Below are 24,627 nucleotides of genomic sequence, written 5' to 3' on the forward strand. Positions count from 1 at the left end.
GGCTCTGTAGAAATAGAACCGTGCTGTGTCATGGTAACAGATCTCTTTGTTTGTTTGTTTATATTGTTTGTATATTACGCTTATGTACAAGTAGAAAACTATTTTCAACAAAGCAGTGTTTCAACTTGATTACAAAATGCAATCTAAAGGTATTAATTTTTTTTTGCCAACTGTTTATTGGCCTTTCCTCATTAAACTAAAGTTATAAAGTCATGTAAAAATTATGTGACTCTGTCATCAATGATGATTATTTATTGGCTTTGCAATATCAACATCATGAAATAGTGAGTAGTAGGCTATAGTACAATTGTCTCTGCCCATTTACGTATGTTCATTAGCATGTTCTCAGCATTAAAATGGACATGATGACCAATCTCTGTTAATTTATGGTTAGATCTGAGTCACACAGTGAGTAAGAGAGGGGTGGAGGTGCTAGCTCTTATTTGTATAGTGGACCGTTATCTCCATCTCTGAGCAGGACCTTGATCGGATAAATATCCTGCAGCAGTCAACAGTCACTCACAATCTCAAGAGACCAGACTGATTGCAGGTCCAATATGGCCTCCTTCATGCATGTGGCTGTTTCCATCCTGCTGCTGTTCACATTAACGTCAGCGGTGAGCAACATAAAAATGTTATTTTATTGTAATAGCAATTTTTTACACTTTTTTTAAAATTAATTGTCTCTTCTCCCTTTTATCATCTTAAGCAAATGAGAGGGGACTATTCACCAGCACAAGATATATGTAACCCAAATGATGGGTTTGTAAGTACAGATTGTCTGCTCTGGTTAATATATTTGCATTTAAGAAGCTTCATGGTCAGTCGCTATTTTAACAGTAACATTCCATTCTCTCTTCCTCAGGGGAAATACTGCCCAACCACATGTGGAGTCGCTGATTACCTACAGAGATACAAGCCTGATATGGACAGAGAGCTGGATCAAATGGAACAGGATTTGGAGGATCTCGCCAACCTTACCAGAGGAGCGCAGGATAAAGTGGTCTACTTGAGAGACTCAGAAACACAAGCACAAAAACAAGCACCAGGTAACGCAATTTATCATTAATTATGGATTAAAAAAATACTTAAATGCAAAATGTACACAGAGGTTACAGTAGTCTCAGATGACCTCTCAGGTGCTTTTTGGAATAACGCAGATTTCTGTTATTTGAAAAAATAAAAATAAAATAGATAAGGACATCAAGTAAAAATATTTTTTCTTACGCTCATCATTGAATAGGCATATTCAGGCCTTTGTATGTCTGAACTGCATTTTTAAAGTAAATGTGAAACTTCACTTGATTTTCATAACCACCATCTTTTTGTCAGACACATACATCAAAAAATTGACAATACATGTGAATGTACATATTTTATTATTTATATATTTTTAAAATACAATTTTAAATGTTATATCTTATATTATTTTTTACACATGAGTTATAATTAATTCATAAATAAGATTACGGGAGTCAGACCACATGACATTTCATGACCTAAAATTATATTATATTTTAGGAGACTTACTGACATTGGCACAGTCATGAGGGTCTGAGGTGGTCCTCTCTGTTTTTTTATTTTTTTTTCTAAAAGTTGGTCGCACCACAGAACCATAGGAGAAAACCTTTTTCAAATATTAATAAAAAGTGAAAGGGATAATAAAGATTATACTTTTCAATATATTTTTTTATTATTTTAAAGGGGCTTCTTCATTATGATATCAGGACAGTTGTATCACTATGAACCTTTTGGCTAGAAGAGAACGGCACACTATTTTGACACACTATTTCGCTGTTTAATACTGTAAAGCTGCTTTGACACAATCTGCATTGTAAAAAGCGCTATATAAATAATGGTGACTTGACTCTTATGCCTCCCAAAACATATCAAAATGAATTTTAATATGGGAAGTAAAACATGCTCATCATTGAATAGGCATATTCAGGCCTTTGTATGTCTGAACTGCATTTTTAAAGTAAATGTGAAACTTCACTTGATTTTCATAACCACCATCTTTTTGTCAGACACATACATCAAAAAATCGACAAGCATGCTGGATGATATACTGCGATTTGAGAAGAGCATTCTCGCTCAGGAAGATCAAATATAGTGAGCATTTTTCTTCTTTTTTGTACCACTTATCTTAAATATGGTCATAATTGAATAAGTCATTATATAAATCTATAGTATTTTTTAAAGTATTATTTTTTAAATTCTCCCCTCCCCAGTCAACTGCAGTCAATCCTACAGGCTAATGAGAAAAGAATAACTGATTTAAAGCAGATGTCTGTCCAGCTGGACCAAATGTGCAAAGAGCCCTGCAAAGACACTGTGGAGATTCAAACAGTCACCGGCAAAGGTAAAACCAGCTAATTTAAACATCCTCATGACAACTGACACACTGAATGTTCTGTACATAAGATTAGAGGGCTGAAGTATATGTATATTTTCCTCAGATTGCCAGGATATTGCAAACAAAGGCGGTAAGGTCAGTGGGCTCTACTATGTGAAACCAGCCAGGGCTCCTGAGGCATTCCTGGTGTACTGTGAGATAGACAGCTTTGGACGTGGATGGACTGTACTTCAGAGGGTACGTGGCACAACAGAAAATGCTCAATGACACAATTTCCATATTTTCCATATTCCATCATTTCCATATTCCAACAGACAATGCACAATGACTATATATATATATATATATATATATATATATATATATAAGTAGGTATATATACTGCAATGCTTAAATGCACTTGTTAACATTTTTTAAGTTAGATAAAAATAAAAAAAATAGATTTTAGTCTTTCATTTATTTGAGTCCAGCTAATTAGAGCTGTTGAGGTAAACTTCACTCCCCTGGCATCAAGAAGCCACTGAAGACTGACTGTGATCTTTACAGATCCTTGTTAGCATGCCACGGAATGGCGCAAGTAGAACCAGTTGCAAAGGTGTGCAGCTTTACTGATCAAAATTCATTGTATGTTTTTCAGAGACGTGACGGCAGTGTTGACTTCAACAAAAAATGGATTCCGTATAAGGAAGGTTTTGGGTACCTCTCACCAGATGACAGAACAGAGTTCTGGCTGGGGAATGAGAAGATACATCTGCTGTCTGTTCAGTCCAGTGTGCCTTATGTACTGAGGATAGAGATGGTCGATTGGGATGGCAACAAAAAGTAATGAACCATGGAAAACTGATTTTCTTACTCTCACACATTTCTGCTTAATATTGTACAATTTTAGGTTTTAATTTCACAACCGGAGCTCACAAATCACCTATTTTTATGTTCACACACTACCAATCCTGTTCCAAGTGCAGCTCCTTAATCATATGCACCTGGACCAGCTAATTATGATCTTCAGCAATTAGACAGGTTTGTTGGAGCAGGGTTGGCATTGAAAACAAAGATAGATTTTCAGGAACATGACTGGGCACCCCTGTGGCAGACACTTTTATCCAAACTGACTTACGTTGGATTCAAGGTTATACATTTCATGAGTAGGCCTACGTGCACCATGCTCTACGGCTTGAGTTACAGGAATGCTTTTGGTGTCAAACCTGAGCAAGAATTATCCATGAATTCCCAAAGTTTTCCTTATCTGCAGTCACCAAACAGAACTTTGCTCTGCAACCAAAATTGATTCTTGCCAAGTCACATTGCATGACCTTTTCAGTCAGATCAAACATGCTGCTGAACATTTGGGCGCACAACAATCAATAGGAGTGTTTGTCTTAAATTTACCTTGTTAAACTTGTTTTCTTAGGTATGCTGACTACGCCAATTTCAAACTTGGACCAGAAGTTGATGCATACCGTTTGACGTATTCTTATTACTTTGGTGGAGATGCTGGTGATGCCTTTGATGGTCATGACTTTGGTGGTGATCCTAGTGACAAATTCTACACATCTCACAATGGCATGCAGTTCAGTACACCAGACAAAGACAACGACAAGTTCCATGAAAACTGTGCCTTGCAGGAAGGGACTGGCTGGTGGATGAACCGCTGCCATGCTGCTCATCTCAACGGAAAATACTACCAGGGTAAACCCTTCTGTCTTCACAAATCCATCAAAAGTCAATACTATACATGCAGAAGTGTCTTTGCTGATGTATTATTTCTGTCTTCACAGGTGGCAAGTACACAGAGAAGGACACACAGGGTGGATATGACAATGGCATTATCTGGGCCACATGGCACAGTCGCTGGTATTCTCTGAAGGAGACCACCATGAAGATAATTCCCATCAACAGAATCAGTACCGATGGTCAGCATAGTGGTGCCAAGCAGTTTGGAGGCCTGGGAGACATTTAAAGACCTCACCAAAGCTCCCCGCATTGTTCTGAGCTATCATTTTGTTATTGTGAAGCTAAAAGTACATGGGAATGACATGGGCAAGGCATTTTCAAGTGAGTGTAAAAATCTGTCTATTGGTTTCTGATATTTTCCATTCTGCACCTATTAATTCTGGAAAAGCTTTTTGCAAGTGATATTGGTCATTAAAAAAAAAAAATCAACTCATACTGCAACTGGTCTAACACATTGCACTGTCAATTAATTAATAAAAGTCTCTGTCTTTTGTAAATGAAAGGTATTCTGTAGTCCTCTTAATTATTGTGAGAACTGGCAATGGGACCTTCATTAAAAAAAACTGGGTAACACTTTATTTTAACATGTACTTGTTACACAGGTTACATTTAGAAATAACTATAGTAATAAATTATGCATAACTTCAAGTAGCTAACACTAAACCAAACCTTTACCCTAAACTTATAGTAAGTAAATTCATTAAATTCCCGTAAATTAATTAAATCCCAGTGCAGTGCTTATTTTTGTAAACACACTTGAACAAAGACACATTTTAAAAAAGGTGTCCAAAAAGGGCAAAAAATAAAAGTGCAAATTTGCTGGGGAAAAAGTAAATAAAACCATAAGAAAATTTATTATTTCTTCTGTTTCCTGCCTTTTATTTGCCTATTAGCACAATTCCTTACAATCTGATAGATCAAAGTAGTAAAATAGAAGTGAGAAACCTTATTTTGATAAAAGGTTATTATTAAGGATTTTTATTATGAAAATATATAAACATCCACTCCATTCAAAATGTGAGAGTGAGAGTGCATCAGTTTGTTATTCGTGGTTGTGTTAACCTCTGTGTAGGAGTTGTGGACCACATGGTCAGTAAGTCAATATTGCCCCACTATCATGATAGAAAACTGCCATGGGGGTGATCTGCACTCCACGTTCCCTGATGTAAGAGGATTTCATAATCTGTACTGTGGTGCATTAATCAATAAATACTAAGTCAGCAATTTCGACACAGGAAAGTGCCTTCTTGTTAGTATTGTATTTTTCCCCCATGTATTTATTCACATACAATATATTTAAATGAAAATGTGTGGACACTTTTTGTCATTGAGTTAAAGGAATATTTTACCCCAAAAATGAAAAGCTGAAAATGTATTCACATTCAGGCCATCCAAAATGTAGATGAGTTTGTTTCTTCATTGGAACAGATTTGGAGAAATGTAGCATTACATCACTTGCTCACCAATGGATGCTCTACAGGGAATGGGTGCCATTAGAAATGATAGTCCAAACAGCTGATAAAAACAAATCCATCATTAACACATTTGTACTTTAAACCTTTGCTAAAATATGGGTCTATCCATAATATTGCTTTCTCCAGTGAAAAAGTTGTCCCATCTGAATCAAGAGAAAAATCAGAAGCACAAACTCATTCTGATGGCACCCATTCAGTACAGAGGATCGAGTGGTGAGTAAGGGATGTAATGCTAAATTTCTTTAAATATGTTACCATAAAAAAACCTATATCTTGGATGGCCTGAGGGTAAATTCTCAGTACATTTAAATTTTTGGGTGAACTATTCCTCTAATAGCAATGAGTTTTTGTATATCATCTATTATGAGAGTGCATCAGTAGAGATGTACCTGTAGTTTGTGTCAGAAATATTGCTGTATTGGGAACTTTATCATCTGTTCATTTTTGCTCAGTAACATCATATTAGGGGTAATCTGTCAGGTCAATCAGTAAATTTAATTATTAGGGAAGATGTGAAATTGTGAATGATTATATCTATGCTTTTCTACATATCTCGTTCCAAAGCCATATCTTGCTGCACATTAATTCATTCAATTTTTGAGTGCCAGAATTTAAGATCAGAACATTTGTGAACATAGATTGACTCTCCTTCCATCCAGCTATCAATTTTCCAAACTGCTTGTCCTATTCAGGGTCACAGCATGGCAGCATGGAGCCAGTACTAGCCTTTTGGTCCATAGGTAGGGAAACACCTCCTGTTCAGGCAATAACGTGCCTGTTTAAAGTTTTGAGGATCCAATTATTAATTTTTAACCCAGCAAAGCCTGACATAACTCTACCAGTTTAGACACACCTTCTTATTCAATGTTTTATTTTTATTATTTTCAACCTGTATATTAATACTGAAGATATTCAAATTATGACAGACCAAATATGGAATTATGTACTCAACAAAAATGTGTTAAATAACCCAGAATGTTTTATATTTTCAATTCTTCAAAGTAGCCACCTTTTTCTTTGATGACAGTTTGCACACTCTTGGCATTCTCTCAGTCAGCCTCATGAGGATGTCACCTGGAATGATTTTCCAACAATCTCTGGTCCAACTCATTCCAAACCATCTCAACTGGATTTAGATCACGTGATTGTGGAGGCCAGGTCATCTGATGCAGCACTCCATCACTCTCTTTATAGAACAAATAGCTCTTACATAACCTAGAGATATGTTAGGGGTTATATGTCCTGTTGGAAAACAAATGATGGCCCCACTAAGTGCAAACCAGATGGGATGGCATGTTCCTGCAAAATGCTGTTGCAAGCCATGGTGGTTAAGTGTGGAAAAAACACATCAGTTTTATTCAAAGGCCCAAACTGAGCAAAAATATGCAATTTGGTACAGCTGCTGATATTTATGGTCAAAAGATATTATTAGTGGTGCTTAAAAAGTGCCCTTGATTAAGTTAAATGGCATCAGGTGTGCATGATAAGAATTCCTGGGACTGTGAACGGAAGGGAGGAGCTGAGGGACGGTAAGATATATAATGCTTAGTTTTATGATCAAAATACTGCAGTCTTCAGGGATGCAAACTCTGCATGAGTGAAAACGGTGACAAAGATGCAAAGCCTTTATTATTTGTCTTAAATTTGCAGTTGTGCAGTAAAATTCACTTTAAAAATTCACTTTTTATTCATGAAAAAAAATGTGCCAAATAATTGTCTCCTGGTGGAAAACAAAGACTTTTAAGATGAAAATGACATTAAATCACCATTATAACCAGTAGATGGCAGCAGAGGATTACTCATTAGCTTTGTTGCCATTTCCACTCCTTAGTGCTTTTGGATTTAGTATAAAATAACTAATATAACTATAGGGCCTTTCGCACCGCAGGAACCTTTTCATAGTACCAGAACTAATTGTGGAACTACCCACTTTTTGCCGTTTTCGCACCGCCGGAACTGGGAGCGATTTTAGTACCGGACTGCCTTTTTCGAGAACCAAATTAGTTCCTACTCCGGAGCAGGGTCGACCAGCACAACTGGTACTAATCGTGACGTAAGTAGACATTGATTGGCCAAACGCGTACGAAAACGCCCTCACCCGCCATGATTTAAAACGCCATGTAAACATACTGTAAACATTGTGTCAACTTATTGACAAGTATGGAGAACAGCGATAGATGGACGGACGCTGAAGTGCAGGCACTTGTAGCAAATGTAGCACTGCCAGTTGTCGTTTCTTAGATTCTTAGTCCTCCTTTCCGTTCTTTCAATCGCTTTACGTATACGTCGACATTCCATGTCCATTATTGTGAAACCCGCGAGACACAACAACAACAGCTCCGATCACAGCGTCCTCCATCCTCCTGTTGTTAACGTTGTTCTTTTTTGTTTCCATTGTTGAACGCCGTGCACAAATGACGTCGCTGTCGACCGGTTCCTAGTACACAGTCTGTCGGTGCGAATGCAACCCTTTAAATGGTACTGGGAAATAGTTCGCACAAAATCGTCCCAGTACTTTAGTACTGTACATTTAGTTCTGGAACTAAAGCGGTGCGAAAGGCCCTATTTTAGTTATTTTACTGTACTGAAGTATGAAGTAAAGCAAGTGCGGGAAGTCAAAGTATAATGTCATTTAAACTACAAATTCAGTTAATTATTAATGGTATAATAAATAATGCATTAAATATTTTGAAATATTTTTAGATTTAATTTAAAAACTTTTTAAACATTGTCTTAAAAAGGACATATCAAAAAGAGTGCTTTAAATTTGCTCTTTAACTGTAGAAGCTGTTAAAATATATTCAGCCAACACAGACTTCACTGTAAAAAGTAATGAGTTGAACTTACTAGGAAAACCTGTGGAAACTGATTGCCTCAAATTTCTCAAGCAAATTAGTTTATCATTTTTGAGTTAATAAAACTTACTGTAACTTTGTATAGGTAACTTGTGTAAGACAAGACAAAGACAAGACAAACTGAACAGTATGTCAGCTATACATTATATAATCTATTCTGAAATTTCTGCTTTGACATTTGAAAAGTGTAAAAAAACAAAAAAAAAACAACAACAGCATTTTGGTTCAATACTGACATATATATTCTCTTTTGATTTCTAAAGACTGACCAACGCCGGCTCCTGTGTCAGCAGCATCACACGTATGCGTTGTGGTACTCTCGTGAACGATGTCCTTACTTTCTTTCTGGGTCTTGAACGTGGTAGTTGTGTTGCTGTCTATGCAGAAAGCTCTTGGATTTCATCAGAAATATCTTAAATTGTGTTCCGAAAATTAACAAAGGTCTTATAGGTTTGGAACGACATGAGGGTGAGTAATTAATGACAGAATTTTCATTTTTGAGTGAACTAACCCTTTAAGTATTTTTTTCTCTTCTTTCCAACTCTGTTCTTTTATTATACATTCCCTTTCCTTTTTTCCTTAGAAGGTTTTTTTTTTCACTTTATTCCTTTCTATCTTATATTGTTTCGGTGTCCTGATTTTTTTCGTGCCATGTCTCAAGAATTGTCTGCATTACACTAAATAACCAAATATAACAGACAAAATTACTTACAAAACATATCTTGTAAAATCAGTAAGGTCCTTTTCAAGGAAGAGTGGAAGGCCGTGGAGAACTGCTGTTCATCACCCATTGATGTCAGATGTCTGTACAATTATTAAAAAAAACTTCCACTTCCACTGCATGAGTTTAAGTCCCCAAAAAAGAGCACATAGAATATTACAAGAAAATTGTGCTAATTAGAATAGAATTAATAGAATAATTAGTGCTGGGCATTGATGCACATTTAAAAACTATTTTAAATGAAGTTTCTACTCCAAATAATTTTCTGAAATATAAACATTTAAACAGTGGTTGTGATGATAACTTGTTTTCATGACATTTGTTCGAACATTAAATGCTGAAAAACGAATTACATAAGACATGATAAATTTCATTGTTGTACTGTATCGCTCAACATACTTTATGATCCTTACTCACGTTTATTTCATGTTATAACTAGCAGTAAAGAGGAAGATCGATGCTTGTAAGCCACTGGCTAGCTAGTACGCTAACTGACGGTTACAGTAAATCAGTTATGTTTACTCGCTTTTCTTAAGTAGATTCAGTGATTACTTTTTACAGTGTTCGTCCTGTCCTTCAGCCACAGGCGTCGTCCTGATCTACGGGACAGAAAGAGGAGGTGGCCAAGTCTCGCTGCAGCCGGACCACCCTCCAAGCTGCCTCTCTTAAGCTGCCAATCACCCCGTCCAGTTCCGGGTGCATGTCGGCGATGTGTTTGTTGCAAACTCTGGGCCCGTTCAAGCGCCCAAGCAGCGATCTGCTGTTATAATGGACATGTAACCCAGGTCACTAAAAAGTTAAAATAGAAGCTTGGAAAAATCTTGTGCTTCATATGTAGAATAGAAAGAATATCCTCAACTCTACTCAAAATGTTATACCAATAATAAGAGAGATTGATAAAAAAAATTATTTTATTTGATCCAAATTGAAACTAGTCAGAGTAATCTGAGATCGCTGATTGGATGAAGCTAGAGATTAATCCCGCCCCTAGAGATCGTGAGAGAAGATGTGAGAGAAATCAAATGAGTGCGTTTGCTTTACAGAGCTCAGATAATAAGAGATAAACATATAAATTGAGTGAGAAACTTTTGAAATTGGATTGTATTGAACAAGATTTTAGTCTTGATACGTAGAAAAAAAGGAAGATTTGCACAAAGAGAAGTGGAAGCAACGTGTTTAATAGAATCGCTTCATTTTTTCCCTTTTCTTTATATGGATTATTTATTCCTTGGCCGGGTTTTTTCTTTCTTCTCTCTTCCCTTTTCTTTCTGTGCATATGTGTGTGAGTGTTTCTTCTGCTGTCGATCCCGAGCTCCAGTGGTTGAGATTGTCGTCGAAGAATTGTCCTTGCCTGTTGCTGTGTGCATGTTGCTTGGACTGGCGAGCCATTCCCATCTGATTCGTACCTGGTGACATTATTTCAAGAGTGTGAAATATTGATTGGTAGGACAAACCTTTTTTTTTCCCTTAATCACTTTCGGGGTTTTTTTCCCCCCTTCTTACCGGACTGAACTAATTTTTCCCCCCTTCATTACGCATCTGCTGGTTTGAGAAACTGATTTTTCATGGACTAAAGGCACTGTACAATTTTTTTCACGTGACCCCTCTTCATTTTTTTTCCCTTTTCCTTGAATTTGAACTGAGACACTGAATTTGAACTGAGACATTGTCTTTATTGCTCATTTGATATTCCAATTGAATGAGACACGTACTGTTGTTTATATGGTGTTTCAGTTTTTTCCCCGTTTCATTTGAAGAGTTACTAAGAAAAAAATAAAAAAGGGGTACAAAAATACATAGTTTCTATGGTTAATACTTACATTTGAGTGGTTATTCCCTTCTTGCTCTTGCTGTGTATTTTTTTTCCTCCAGAGAGTCACACTTAGTCTTCTGTGACTGGTCCAAAATTAATTTAAATTGTGTCATAAATCTGACATTTTATAAGTGTGTGTTGCAGAATTAGAATCGGTGACATAGGTTACACAAAAATGGCGAGCCAGCCAGGAGGAAAACAAAAACATAGATATACACATTTTTAAACCACAAGTAAAATATTTAAGTGCAAGAGGAAAAAGGGAAAGTTTTACTTTACCTGAGTGGAATAGCCGAAATGAATATCGTGAGACAAGAGAATGTGAATGTTTCAAATGCTGTCCTCATTAGCGGCCTTACATTAGCCAAAGCGGACCAGCATGTAGAAGCATATTTGCTTCGATATGCTTCTATAAAACGAAACTTACTGATAGATGACCCTACCTCAAAATTCCACCGTAACGCCATAGTGGAATTTGCCCATAGTACTGCCATGCGCAATTTAGGGCCCTTACTTCCCTTGACATTTGTTTGCCCTACTGACCTGAGTGTTACTTTTCATATACACCCCTTAGACAGCATATGCCCCCAGGCTGACAGCAGTGAAGTTACCAAGGTGTACCTCGAAGAACTTCAAGCAATTGCCAGTGCAACCAGGAAGTAATTTCAAGATGTGCTTCAGGACGAATTGGCAAAGATTCACCAGGTTAGTGCCTCTGCAAAAGAACCGATCAAGCCACAGGGAGTGAGTCATAGCAATCTTGGTGATAGTCTCCTGATTCCGGGGGACAGTAATCCCCCTCTGTTGAGTGATGAGAACCCAGAGTTAAAAAGCCCGGTTAAGGAGGACACAGCTAGTGCTACACCCTTGTGGTCGCAAGCCAGTGGGGCCATACCTGTTACTATGGTGTCTCCAGTCACTTCAGCAAGCATCCTAGACACACCCACGGTGCAACGAGTAGTGGTAGAGCACATTGTGAAGGAAAATTAAGCTGCGTCATCGCAACAAGCCTCAATTCGCATTCGTCCCTTTTCTGGTAAAATCCCTCGCCCTGGAAATTAGCCAGATTTCGATACTTGGCGTGCGAGTGTCGACCTTCTTATGACAGATCCTTCTATTTCTGATCTGCATCGAACAAGAACAATTCTTGACAGTCTGCTTCCCCCAGCTGCAGATATCGTCAAACATGTCTCTCCCAAAAGCCTACCTACTGAGTATCTGGAGCTGCTGGAGTCCGTATATGGCTCTGTTGAGATGAGTTGCTAGCCAAGTTTATGAGCACTCTTCAAAACCATGACAAGAAGCCTTCAACTTATTTGCATAGATTGCAAGTTCTCTTGAGCACAACAATTCGACGAGGTGGCATATCTGAAAGTGAAAGAGACTGTTGTCTTCTGAAGCAGTTTTGTCGCGGCTGTTGGGACAATGGCCTCATCACTGACCTTCAGCTGGAAGAGAGGAAATCCAACCCACATTCATTCGCAGAATTAGTAGTGCTCATTCGCACAGAGGAAGACAAAAATGCCTCCAAAGAAGAACAAATGAGGAAGCACTTAGGGTTACACAAGCACTGCCCTGCTCCTTCAAAATTCAGAATGTCAACCCACCAGATATCTGCACACTCATGCGATGCACTTGATGTTGACCACATGGAAGCAACTCTCTTAAAGCAAGTTTATGATCTCCAAGCTCACGTTAATTCTCTGCAAAAGCATTCTGGCCAGAAGGACAAAGCCATTCATGTGAAATCAGATGAAGTGAGTGCACTGAAGATGGCTGTCACTGAGTTACAGGCCCAGGTCACAGCTATGAAAATGGCAGCAACTTCAAAAAAGAAGAATGATGTGGAAGTAACTGAAATCATTGACTTGAAGAGGCAGATTGCTGACTTGAGAGTCCAATTTTTTGCTCCTGAGATGCACAGAAACCATCCTGAGAAGTTTCCTCAGTCCACAGACTGTCCCAATTACAAGCGACCTGAATCAGGTACAACAGAGTGGTCCAGAAATGGTCAAATGCCTGACAGCAGACCCCGTCCGGGGTATTGTTTCAGATGTGGAGAAGATGGTCATCTTGCCAGCAGTTGTGGTAATGCTCCTGATCCCACTAAAGTTGCAGAAAAACGACACAAGCTAAGAGAGCGACAAGCCCAGTGGGATTCGCAACACACAGCAGCTATGAAATCTTCAAACTGAGAATGGTCTCTGTAGAGAGGCATACAGAGACCGGACAAGGAAAGAGCTGCCCAAAGAAGCCTAGACACTCGTTCAACCAACAGGCTTGTAGCAGGTCACCTTCATGTAACTTACCAAGAGGGTTAGTAGGAATAAAGTGTACTGCCCAAATTGCTGTTGGTGGAAAAGAAGTTTCCTGCCTTTTGGACACGGCATCCCAAGTCACCACAATTCCCTGGTCATTCTATGAACACCATTTGTCAGATTGTCCTCTGAAGTCACTGAATGACTTGCTGAAAGTGGAAGGGGCGAATGGATAAGCAGTTCCTTATCTCGGATATGTGGAACTGATCTTAAGGTTTCCCAGAGAGTTTCTTGGAATAGAAGCAGAGGTACCTACCCTAGCTTTAGTGATTCCAGATATGATGAACACACCTCAAGTTCTGATTGGCACTAACTCATTGGATGCCCTTTACTGTGACTATGTCCAGAAGCCTGCAGCAAACCCCCAGTCCAGCTCTCACGGTTACCGCGCAGTGCTGAAAGTCCTGGAAGCAAGACACAAACAAACATGTGCTGAAATGGTAGGCTGGGTGAAATTCAAGGGGAGCATTCCAGAGGTAGTACCTGCCGGGAGAACAGTGGTCCTGGATGGACATGTTCTGGTGGACAGCCCTCATGTAGAGAAATTGGTAGCTTTAGAGTCACCAGCCTCACCCTCCTTACCTGGTGGTTTGCTAGTTGCAAGCTGTTTGCATACTTTACTTTCCAAGAGGCATTAACAGTTACCAGTTGTGCTAAGGAATGAAACTCAGACTGATATCACCATTCAACCCAAAACTATAATTGCTGAAATGCATGCAGTCCAGAGTATAATGAAGAATGAACAAAGTAATTCCAGTGCTGTGAATGCAAAAGCCCCTGTTCCTTCCAATCTCAGTTTCGATTTTGAAGATTCTCCCTTGTCACCTGAATGGAAAAAACGGATAACAGATCAGTTGAATTCCATGCCCGAAGTCTTTGCCTTGCACGACTTAGATTATGGACACACTGACAAAGTCACCCACCGATTAAAGCTTAGCGACGAGACACCTTTCAAACACAGGGCTCGACCTATCTACCCTCAAGACATTGATGCAGTAAGGAAACATCTGCAAGAATTGTTAGGTGCTGGAATCATTCGAGAGTCAGAATCTCCCTTTGCTTCCCCTATAGTGGTTGTAAGGAAGAAGGACAACTCTGTTCATCTGTGTATTGATTTCAGGAAGCTCAACTTGCAAACCATCAAGGATGCATACGCCTTGCCGAATATGGAGGAAGTCTTTTCGGTGTTGACTGGTTCGAGGTGGTTCTCTGTCCTTGACTTAAAATCAGGTTATTATCAGATAGAGATGGAGGAAGCTGACAAGTGTAAGACTGCCTTTGTGTGTCCCCTGGGGTTCTTGGAGTTCAATAGGATGCCCCAGGGGATCACCAACGCCCCAAATACGTTTCAAAGACTGATGGAACGATGTATGGGCGATTTGAACAGGAAAGAAGTTTTAGTCTTCATCGACGATCTGATAGTTTTCTCTGAAAGTCTCGAAGAGCATGAGTCACGGCTGTTGCAAGTCTTGAAACGACTCAAGGAGTATGGATTAAAATTGTCACCTGAAAAGTGTAAGTTTTTCCAGACCTCTGTTCGATACCTGGGTCATATTGTATCTGAGAATGGAGTGCAGACAGATCCGGTGAAAACTGAGGCCCTTAAAACTTGGCCAAGGCCCAGAAACCTCAAGGAATTAAGATCCTTCCTGGGTTTTTCTGGATATTATAGGAGGTTTGTCCAAGATTACTCCAAGATCATCAAGCCTCTTAATGATCTCACAACAGGGTATCCACCACTTCGAAAAGGTCACAGTCAAGACAAGAGTAAACAGTACCTTGATCCCAAAGGGCAGTTTGGGGACAGGTGGAATCACTCGTGTCAAAAAGCCTTTGATTTAATTATTGGAAAACTCACTTCTGCTCCTGTCTTAGGATTTGCGAATCCAAAGCTTCCTTACATCATGCATACCGACGCCAGTACCACTGGGCTCGGAGCAGCCTTGTACCAGAAGCAAGAAGGACAGATGCGGGTGATTGCATTTGCAAGCCGAGGATTGACGAAAAGTGAAACCAAGTACCCGGCTCACAAGCTAGAATTCCTAGCTTTAAAATGGGCAGTTACATCTAAACTCAGTGATTATCTGTACGGAACGGAATTTGTAGTTGTAACAGATAGCAACCCCTTAACGTACATTCTGATATCTGCAAAGCTGGATGCCACCAGTTATCGCTGGTTGTCAAGTCTGTCCACCTACAATTTCAAGATACAGTACAGGGCTGGAAGCCAGAATCAAGACGCTGATGGGCTTTCTCGACGTCCACATGGAGAGCCTTTGGATGATCTGGTGTCCCAGAAAGAGAGGGAGAGGATAAAACAGTTTACCCTTCATCATCTAGATAAAGCAACTGCTGAGGAGTCCGTTATCCTGCCAGAAGCCATAAAAGCCATCTGTGAAAGACATCAGATTAGCGAGTCCCTTAATAGTTGTGGATTGTTGAACCCTTTCTTTTCCCTTGTTGAGTCTTTGGCTCTACATGTAGATGTGCTACCTGATAAGTTTGAACAGGAAGATGAGCATGGTCTCCCTGTTATTCCTTACCTGTCAAATGAAGAGCTGATGAAGCAGCAGAGGATGGATCCAGACATTAAAATCATAATTGATTGTTTGGAGTTGAATGTGAAGCCTCCTCTTCCAAAGAGTCAGTCCCCTGATATTGCCTTGTGGATAAGAGAGTGGAATCAGCTGGAATTGAGAGATGGAGTACTCTACAGGAAGAGGCAAGATCAAGGTACCACCCTTTATCAACTAGCCTTACCTACTGCTCTGAGAGGAACCGTGTTGAGAAGTCTGCATGATGACATGGGGCACATGGGCATAGAAAGGACCCTTGACCTTGTCAGGACCAGATTCTTTTGGCCAAAGATGTCGTCATCTGTGGAAGAGAAAATTAAGACATGTGAGAGATGTGTATGAAGGAAGAAGCTCCCAGAGAAAGCTGCTGCTATGGTGAATATAAAGACTACCAGACCGTTGGAGTTGGTCTGTATGAACTTCTTGTCCTTAGAGCCAGATAAGAGTAACACCAAAGACATATGAGTCATTACGGACCACTTCACCAAATATGCCGTGGCTATCAAGGGCCAGATTTCGAGTCACGCCTGATCAAGGAGCTGTGTCAGATTGTAGGCATACAAAAAGTGAGAACCACTCCTTACCACCAGAGAAGAAATCCAGTAGAGAGATTCAATAGAACCCTTCTCCAGATGTTGGGTACACTTGAAAACAAGAAGTCTTGCTGGAAGGAGTTTGTTAAGCCTTTGGTGCATGCTTACAATTGCACTCGAAATGATGTGACTGGATACACTCCCTATGAACTTATGTTTGGGAGAAAGCCTAGGCTGCCAGTTGACTTAGCCTTTGGTCTGCCAGTGAATGGACCTACCAAGTCCCACTCTCAATATGTTAGGGATCTGAAAGAATGTTTGAAGGACAGCTATGAGATTGCCATCAAGTATGCTGCAAGAGTGGCCGATCGTAACAAGTGCAGGTTTGACAAACGTGTGGTGGTTTCTACCCTCGAAGTAGGAGAGAGTTCTCGTGCGGAATGTTAAACTCTGAGGGAAGCACAAGCTAGCGGACAAATGGGAGCCAGATGTCTATGTAGTCACTCGGAAAGTTGGTGACCTCCCAGTGTATGCAGTCCTGCCAGAGGGAAAGAATGTTCCTATCCGTACTTTGCATCGGGACTTGTTGTTACCGTGTGGATTTCTGCACGTGGATGAAGTGTTACCGAAACAGAGTCTGAATCGTAGACCCAGAACAAGAGCTTACCTGGATGCTGGAAAAGCAGAAGAATCAGAGTCGGTCGAAGAATGTTCAGATTATGAGGATGATCCTGAGTTTTCTTATATTACTGAAAGAGGAGTTGACATTGATACCAAAATTCTTTCAGGATTAGAATCTAGACTATCAACTAGTGTTGAAAGGGCTGTAACCAACCTACCTGATCAAGTGCCTGCAGAAGAACCTCCTGCAGAACCTGTGGGATGCTTACCAGGAAATTCACCTGAAGGAAACTCCTTAACTGTACCGGATCCGGCTGGAACCACTGTGTCTGATGATGAATCTGGAAAAGTAATATAAATTGTAGAACAAAGGCAGAGAGAAAAACTCCAAGGATCGTCAAGTAAGTTCTCTGAGCGAGCACCGGATAAATTGTCCAGCACTAATCAGGAGGAAGGGATGAGATAAACATGGAAGTGAATTCTCACCAGGATCAGACGGATCAAGTGGAAGAGAGTTTTATTCCAAGACACTCTCTAAGACCACGAGCACCTCAGAGACGACTTCAGTACTCACAGTTGGGACATCCTCTTAGCCTAGTTATCCAGTCCTTGTTGACAGGCCTCAGTACTGCTTTTACTACCTCCTTGGATGACTCTGAATCTTCAACCAGAACCTTAAGTCCTACTCCTATTGTGACAAGTCAGCCCCGTACATGCAGAGGAACCTGCATATATTCAGAAGGGGAGGGTGTAACCCAGGTCACTAAAAAGTTAAAATAGAAGCTTGGAAAAATCTTATGCTTCATATGTAGAATAGAAAGAATATCCTCAACTCTACTCAAAATGTTATACCAATAATAAGAGATTGATAAAAAAAATTATTTTATTTAATCCAAATTGAAACTAGTCAGAGTAATCTGAGATCGCTGATTGGATGAAGCTAGAGGTTAGTCCCGCCCCTAGAGATCGTGAGAGAGAAGATGTGAGAGAAATCAAACGAGTGCGTTTGCTATACAGAGCTCAGATAATAAGAGATAAACATAGAAATTGAGTGTGAAACTTTTGAAATTGGATTGTATTGAACAAGATTTTAGTCTTGATACTTTTAAGTAGAAAAAAAAGGAAGATTTGCGCAGAGAAGCGGAAGCAACGTGTTTAACAGAATCGCTTCATTTTTTCCCATTTCTTTATATGGATTATTTTCTCCTTGGCCGGGTTTTTCTTTCTTCTCTCTTCCCTTTTCTTTCTGTGCATATGTGTGTGTTTCTTCTGCTCTCGATCCCGAGCTCCAGTGGTTGAGATTGTCGTCGAAGAATTGTCCTTGCCTGTTGTTGTGTGCATGTTGCTTGGACTGGCGAGCCATTCCCATTTGATTCGTACCTGGTGACATTATTTCAAGAGTGAAATATTGATTGGTAGGACAAACCATTTTTTTCCCTTAATCACTTTTGGGTTTTTTTCCCCTTCTTACTGGACTGAACTAATTTTTTTTCCCCTTCTTTACGGACCCGCTGGATTGAGAAACTGATTTTTCTTGGACTAAAGGCACTATTAAATTTTTTTCACGTGACCCCTCTTCATTTTTTTTTCTTTTCCTTGAATTTTAACCGAGACACTGAATTTGAACTGAGACATTGTCTTTATTTCTCATATGATATTCCAACTGAATGAGACACATACTGTTGTTTATATGGTGTTTCAGTTTTTTTCCCTGTTTCATTTGATAAGTTACTAAGAAAAAAATAAAAAAGGGGTACAAAAATACATAGTTTCTATGGTTAATACTTACCTTTGAGTGGTTATTCCCTTCTTGCTCTTGCTGTGTATTTTTTTTCCTCCAGAGAGTCGCACTTAGTCTACTGTGACTGGTTCAAAATTAATTTAAATTGTCTTAAATCTGACATTTTATAAGTGTGTTTTGCAGAATTAGAATCGGTGACATAGGTTACAGACAGATTAGAACACAAACATTTTCAAAAAGAGAGCAGATTTCCTCTTCCATTCCTCACGAGCACAGTGTCCCCTTGCAGTGACCAGGCACTCGAACCAATGGCTTATCGATACATGGTCCTTCCCTTCGGACTGTCCCTGGCTCCATGTACTTTCACGAAGTGCATGGATGCGGCTCTTTCCCCTCTGAGGCAGAAGGGAATCCGCATTCTCAATTACCTCAACGACTGGCTCGTTTTGGCCTAGTCGGAGGTGGAGTCACTATCTCACAGAGCCCTCCTCCTCAGCCACTTAGAATACCTGGGGCTCAGGGTAAATTTTGCCAAGAGTGCACTGTCCCCCAGCCAACGAGTATCATTCCTGGGAACAGTGTTCGACTCAACTCAAATGAGAGCAGTGGTCGCGACAGAGCGTGCTCTGGTCATACAGCAGCTTGCGGCTTCCTTCAAGGCCGGTGCCTCTCGCCCCCTCAAGGCATTTCAAAAGATGCTGGGCCTTATGGCCGCAGCGTCTCCAGTGGTACAGTTGGGACTGCTTCATATGCGTCCCCTTGCAGGTTCCATCCCATACATAGCATCACGGACACCTGCTTATCAGGGAAGACCAGGCCTGTGTAACAGCCCTGACCCATTGGAAGAATGCTCAGTGGATGGAACAGGGCATCCCCCTGGGAATGGTCTGCAGGAGAAAGGTGGTTTCAACAGATGCTTCCAACACGGGTTGGGGAGCTCTGTGCGAAGGAAAACCGGCTTTCGGCCACTGGTCGAAAGTGGAGGACGGTCTTTACATCAACTGCCTCGAAATGCTGGCGGTATGACGGGCCGATCAAACCTTCCTACCGGACCTGAGGGGACAACATTCTGGTCTGCTCGGACAGCATGACTGTGGTGTCCTACATAAATCGCTAGTGAGGGCTTTCCACGAGGCGCCTCTTTATGCTGGCAGAGCACCTCCTGGAACGGGCTCAGCACAACCTGCGCTCGCTGAGAGAAGCGCACTTTCCAGGCAAACTGAACCATGGAGCTGACATATTGTCATGAAGCAAAATCCCCTCAGAAGGGTGGATGCTTCATCCGCAGATGGTTAAAAAAAATTTGGGAGATCTTTGGCAAGGTGGAAGTGGACCTCTTCACCTCAAAAGACAAATCTCATTGCCCAATTTATTATTCCAAGGACAAGGACGCGTTGGCCCGCGACTGGACCAACCTCCTTCTCTATGCTTTCCTCCCCGATTGCCCTGATTCCGCATGTAATTAGACGAAACAGGGAACAAGTACGCAAGGTTCTCCTGGTGGCCCCAGCATTGGTTATCAGAGCTGTCGCAGCTGCTCATAGTAGCCCCACGGCCCATTCCCCTGAGGAAGGATCTCCTCTCTCAGGTGAACAGGACGATATGGCACCCCCAGCCCGAACTGTGGGCTCTGCATCTTTGGCCACTCGATGGGAGCCTGCAAACCTCCCAGAGTGTGTTCTAAACACCATTTCTCAGGCTAGAGGACCCGGACCCGTCCATCTGTGATGTATCGGTGATATTGTCCTTCCTGCAGGAGCTGTTGGATAAGGGGCGCTCCCCATCCATGCTCAAGGTCTATGTAGCAGCTATAACAGCTCCTCATGCCCCTATTGCAGGCCAGTTGGTGGGCAGAAACAACTTTGTTGTCCGTTTTCTGAGGGATGCTAGGAGGCTGAAACCGACCCGTCCCCTCACTGTCCCTACGTGGGACCTGCCCACTATTCTGAGGGACCTGAAGGGTCCTACCTTTGAGCCCCTGCAGTCTGTTGACCTTCGGTCCCTGTCGTTGAAAACCGCTCTGCTGCTAGCATTAGCATCAGTCAAATGAATGGGAGACTTACAGGTCCTCTCTGTGAACCCTACCTGCCTGGAGTTCGTGCTTGGCGGCTCAAATGTTGTCCTGTAGCCGAGGCATGGTTATATACCCAAGGTGCTCTCTACTCTATTCAGGGCACTACACTCTCTACGCGTCCTCCCTCAGAAGAGGACCAGGAGTTGAATTACTCTGCCCCATCAGGGCGCTGAAAGTTTACATAGAGCGTTCTGTCCTGGACGTCCCTGCCTTGCAGTCGTCTCAGTCGTCGCTTCAGTCGAAGTAACCTGAATCCTATGGTGAAGTGCCCGCTTATATAGCCAGATGTCCCCGCCCATTCTGGCAGGCTTTGTGGCCATAGGTTCGTGCAGCACCGCTGTCGAGCCATTGGTTCATTTTTAAAGTGTACTGCACGAACCAATGGCTATGCAGTTACACTGCGTTATTGAAAAAGGCTTCAGTTCAGGAGGGGAAAAAAAAGGACTTTTTCCCATAGCGTCTTAGCAGACGCAGTACTCGTTCCTGTATCTCAGGGAACCGAGGTTACGTTTGTAACGGAGTACGTCATCCACTTTTTACATACAAACAAGGACGTTTTCTGTTACGTTAACTGACAGAGATTTCTTTAGCCACAGCACACATTTTCAACTAATCCAGTTGTTCTCAATCATGTTTCTGGAGCCCCAGGTTGGCTGCCATATGTAGCCACCCAAGAAAAAACACAGCATATATACACAATACTGTGGATAATAATTTTTGAATAAACAAAACCTGCATGCGCATATTTTTTTTAAACAGTTTTTACACAGTACCTTCTTGAACTAATCAGATTATATATTTAAAATAAACTAACACTTTGGTGAATGAGGGCTCTAGAGGATCTGTTGTAAACTTTTTTTTTTTTTTTTTTTTGCTTGCACTCCTTGTGCAATTATGATGACTAGTTCAATATGATGAAAATCATGTTTTTTGAAACCAAGTTTCTATTATTTTACAAATGATCTCAGGAAACATAATACAATTTTCAAGACAAAATCTATGGTACAGAGAGTTTTTTTATTAATTCATAGGGATCTGTTGTAAATTGTCAAAAAATGTCAAGTTATGAATGTCAACTGCTCAGTTTATTTAAACTTGGCAAACCATACACAGCCATCGTTTGCAAATATTTACAAAGTTGTTTTGTTTGTCTCTGATAGAGCAGCAATAATGATCAGATGTGAAAAAGAACATTTGACGTTGTAATTAGACTGTAGGATTTCTTGCCTTTTTGAATGAATAATTGGCAGGCCTGGTCACACAGACCTGCTTATGATGTTTAGACTAGACAGGGAAGAAACAGTGTATACAAAAAATGTATACAACAGCAATGTTCTTTTTTTTTTTTTTTAAATGGGTAGAACAAAGCTAAATGTCTCATCTGATCTTAAGTCTCCTGACTTCACTTAAATTGTGAATGTGCTGTTTACGTTTATGTCTTAAGCAGAAACTGTTAGAAATCAGCTGGCTAAAATGTAACAAAATGAAAGTTTTCAAAAACAGAAAAAAACCCAGCAAATATTAAAATCTTTTTCTCTTCAGAATCTCAGGTTTCCAATTAACCGGGTGGGATTCTTCAGTCTGAAAAAAAAAAGTCAATTAAATTATTTGAAAATCTTTAAGAAAAAAATTAATTTAGAGAGTTTACAGCAGCATCAAGGCAATTCTTTCCCATCTAATAAACTTTTCTCATTATGAATATTTCAGAGTCAACTAATTTATTTTATTATTATTATTATCAATAATAATTTTGAGTAAGAATTAATAATAAACCAAGAACTTACAGCTGTGTCATCCTCTTTGTAGACCTTCATGGTTTTGTCAGCCTCTGCTGTTATGAGCCGACTCTCAGACTGATCGAACACACACGCAAAGAGCCCAGATTCGCTGTCCAGAGAACCGGGCTGCACTGCTGCATGAATCCTCTGGAAGTTGTAGCCAGTCCTCCAGTCCCACATGTGAATAGTGCCGTTATCAGCTGGTGTGAAAAAAGGATAACCAAGGACAGATGCAACAATGGTATGTAAGAGAAGGTATCAAGAAAAAAAGGGGAACAAATGTAGAAGACAAAATTCAACATTGTTTACATAAAACAGATTTTTAGCTGGCTTTGCAACATAAAAAGAGAGAGTATTTCACCTCCTGACACCAGAACTCCATCTGAATTGACAGCCAGTGTGTTGATAACAGCATTGTTGTCCTGAAAGATTTTGGATGAAGTTCCCATCAGGACATTTCCACTGCTTAATGTTGTCTGGAGAACCAGAGGCAAAGGTGTACCTATTAAAGAGAGGGTTACGTAAGAAAAATATATACTAAAATAGTATATAAATACAGAAATAATGTTGATTTATACTTGGGGCTGAAACAACTAATCAATAAAATGTATTGTAACCGATAATGAAAATAATTGACAATGAATTGGATTAATCGATTAATTACATCTATGCGCTTCGCACAGAAAACACCTGCTGGTCATGTCACTAGTGAACAACACATTTCTGTATACAAAACGCATATTACATATAACGGAGGACACACAGAGTGCTGCTGCACAAAAAGTGCATGGCCCAAGTTAATGGCCGTACCATTAATACAGAAGAGGATTAGGGCCAAGCAAAAATAAATAAAACCACCTCGAGATTAAAGTCGTTAAATTTCGAGAAAAAAGTCGAGATAAAATGTTGAGAATAAACACACTCGTGTCATGCTCATTTCATTTCATCTCGTTGGGCAGTGTTATTTAGCGTCTGCAGTGGGGTGGGATGGAGAGTAATGCACTGGGGAGTAGAGGTCTTCTCGGGTCCTAAAATCTGTACCCGACCCGAATAGACCCAAATCACTTCTTACCCATGCCCAACGTGCATAAATAAAAAATATTTTTAAAGAAAAACCAGACCTGACACAGACCCGATGAAATTAGACCCGAGTCCAACCCGACTGCATTTAATTTCGAACCCGACTGGACCCGAACGTAAACGGTATTGCCGTGTGTACAGCCTGTAGCCCCGCAGTCAATCAGGAAAAATCCCGGTGACCTGCTGACTGATTTGGCCGCTTTCTCCATTACTTTGATTTATTTAACATTAAGCCTATTCAATTTATTATTAGGCTACTTTATGTTAGTGCCTGTCTGATGGATACAAGTTATTTCTAGAGGTCCAACGATATGGGTTTTTCACTGGCCGATGCCGATATTTAGAAATCAGGGCAGCCGATGGCCGATATATGACGATGATTTTTTTGGTCGATATGTTTGGCCGATTTTTTTTTTTTCCCTTCATCTCATAAAAGTGAGTTTGAGTACATGATTATGGCAGGGTACAAGATAGTAATAGTAGTAGTAGCCTAATTCAGAGTAATAATACATGGCTCAAAACTTAAGCACCTTCTCAAAACAGTTCTGAAGCATGCTTTTTGTTTATGTTTGCTGACAGACACCAGTGTTTCCCACAGACTTGCAAATACAAACTCATTCTCTGCCAGCAGGAGGCACTGTTGGAGCGAGAGATATAGCGGTTTCCCCGGTAACGGCTGTAATCAAATAAGCACTGCGCTCACAAATGCTACTTTATCAGGCATTACAGGAAAGATTATATGAAAATGACACCAAAGCTTTTCTGAAGACGGTCAGTTCTTTTCAAAGATACATTCATATAAAAACACCAGCGCTGCATTTTAATTTTGAAACGTGCAGTACTCAGTTTATTTAACAAAGTAATACCTCAATGTATGGGAAACACTGGATACTGTTATAAGTCAAATGGCCAAATGATAACAAAAATAAAAGAGTTCACACATATTACACAG

The 24,627-nt window shown here is 40.3% G+C and overlaps 2 protein-coding genes and 1 long non-coding RNA gene across 4 annotated transcripts in view; 2 read left to right on the plus strand and 1 right to left on the minus strand.

Moving 5' to 3' along the window:
• The first annotated feature begins 467 nt into the window (after positions 1-467).
• On the plus strand, positions 468-4,862 carry LOC107572199 (fibrinogen gamma chain-like). Its single transcript, XM_016258623.1, has 9 exons — positions 468-617; positions 710-766; positions 866-1,049; positions 2,028-2,112; positions 2,232-2,362; positions 2,460-2,593; positions 2,994-3,178; positions 3,768-4,045; positions 4,135-4,862. The coding sequence occupies exons 1-9, from the start codon at positions 558-560 to the stop codon at positions 4,314-4,316; spliced, it is 1,296 nt and encodes a 431-aa protein (XP_016114109.1). The 5' UTR covers positions 468-557; the 3' UTR covers positions 4,317-4,862.
• A 997-nt stretch (positions 4,863-5,859) lies between these two features.
• LOC107572202 (uncharacterized) lies at positions 5,860-22,699 on the plus strand. Its single transcript, XR_001607296.1, has 3 exons — positions 5,860-6,305; positions 6,619-6,706; positions 22,624-22,699. It is a non-coding gene; the product is annotated as an uncharacterized lncRNA (long non-coding RNA).
• Positions 21,803-24,627, minus strand: part of LOC107572201 (pleiotropic regulator 1-like) — a 7,433-nt gene continuing 4,608 nt past the window's right edge. The window contains exons 1-3 of one of the 2 annotated variants that reach the window (XM_016258625.1): positions 22,957-23,068; positions 22,602-22,795; positions 21,803-22,398 (exon numbers count right to left, since the gene is read on the minus strand). In XM_016258625.1, the coding sequence (XP_016114111.1) occupies positions 22,339-22,398; positions 22,602-22,795; positions 22,957-23,044 (342 nt within the window). In that variant the 5' untranslated portion in view covers positions 23,045-23,068 and the 3' untranslated portion in view covers positions 21,803-22,338. Of the gene's footprint in view, positions 22,399-22,601; positions 23,098-24,627 lie in introns of those variants that run through there. The other variant, XR_001607295.1, reaches the window with a different exon arrangement.

The sequence above is a fragment of the Sinocyclocheilus grahami genome, unplaced genomic scaffold (genome assembly GCF_001515645.1).
Source record: "Sinocyclocheilus grahami isolate Dianchi unplaced genomic scaffold, SAMN03320097.WGS_v1.1 scaffold1716.1, whole genome shotgun sequence".
Classification (NCBI taxonomy): Eukaryota; Metazoa; Chordata; class Actinopteri; order Cypriniformes; family Cyprinidae; genus Sinocyclocheilus; species Sinocyclocheilus grahami.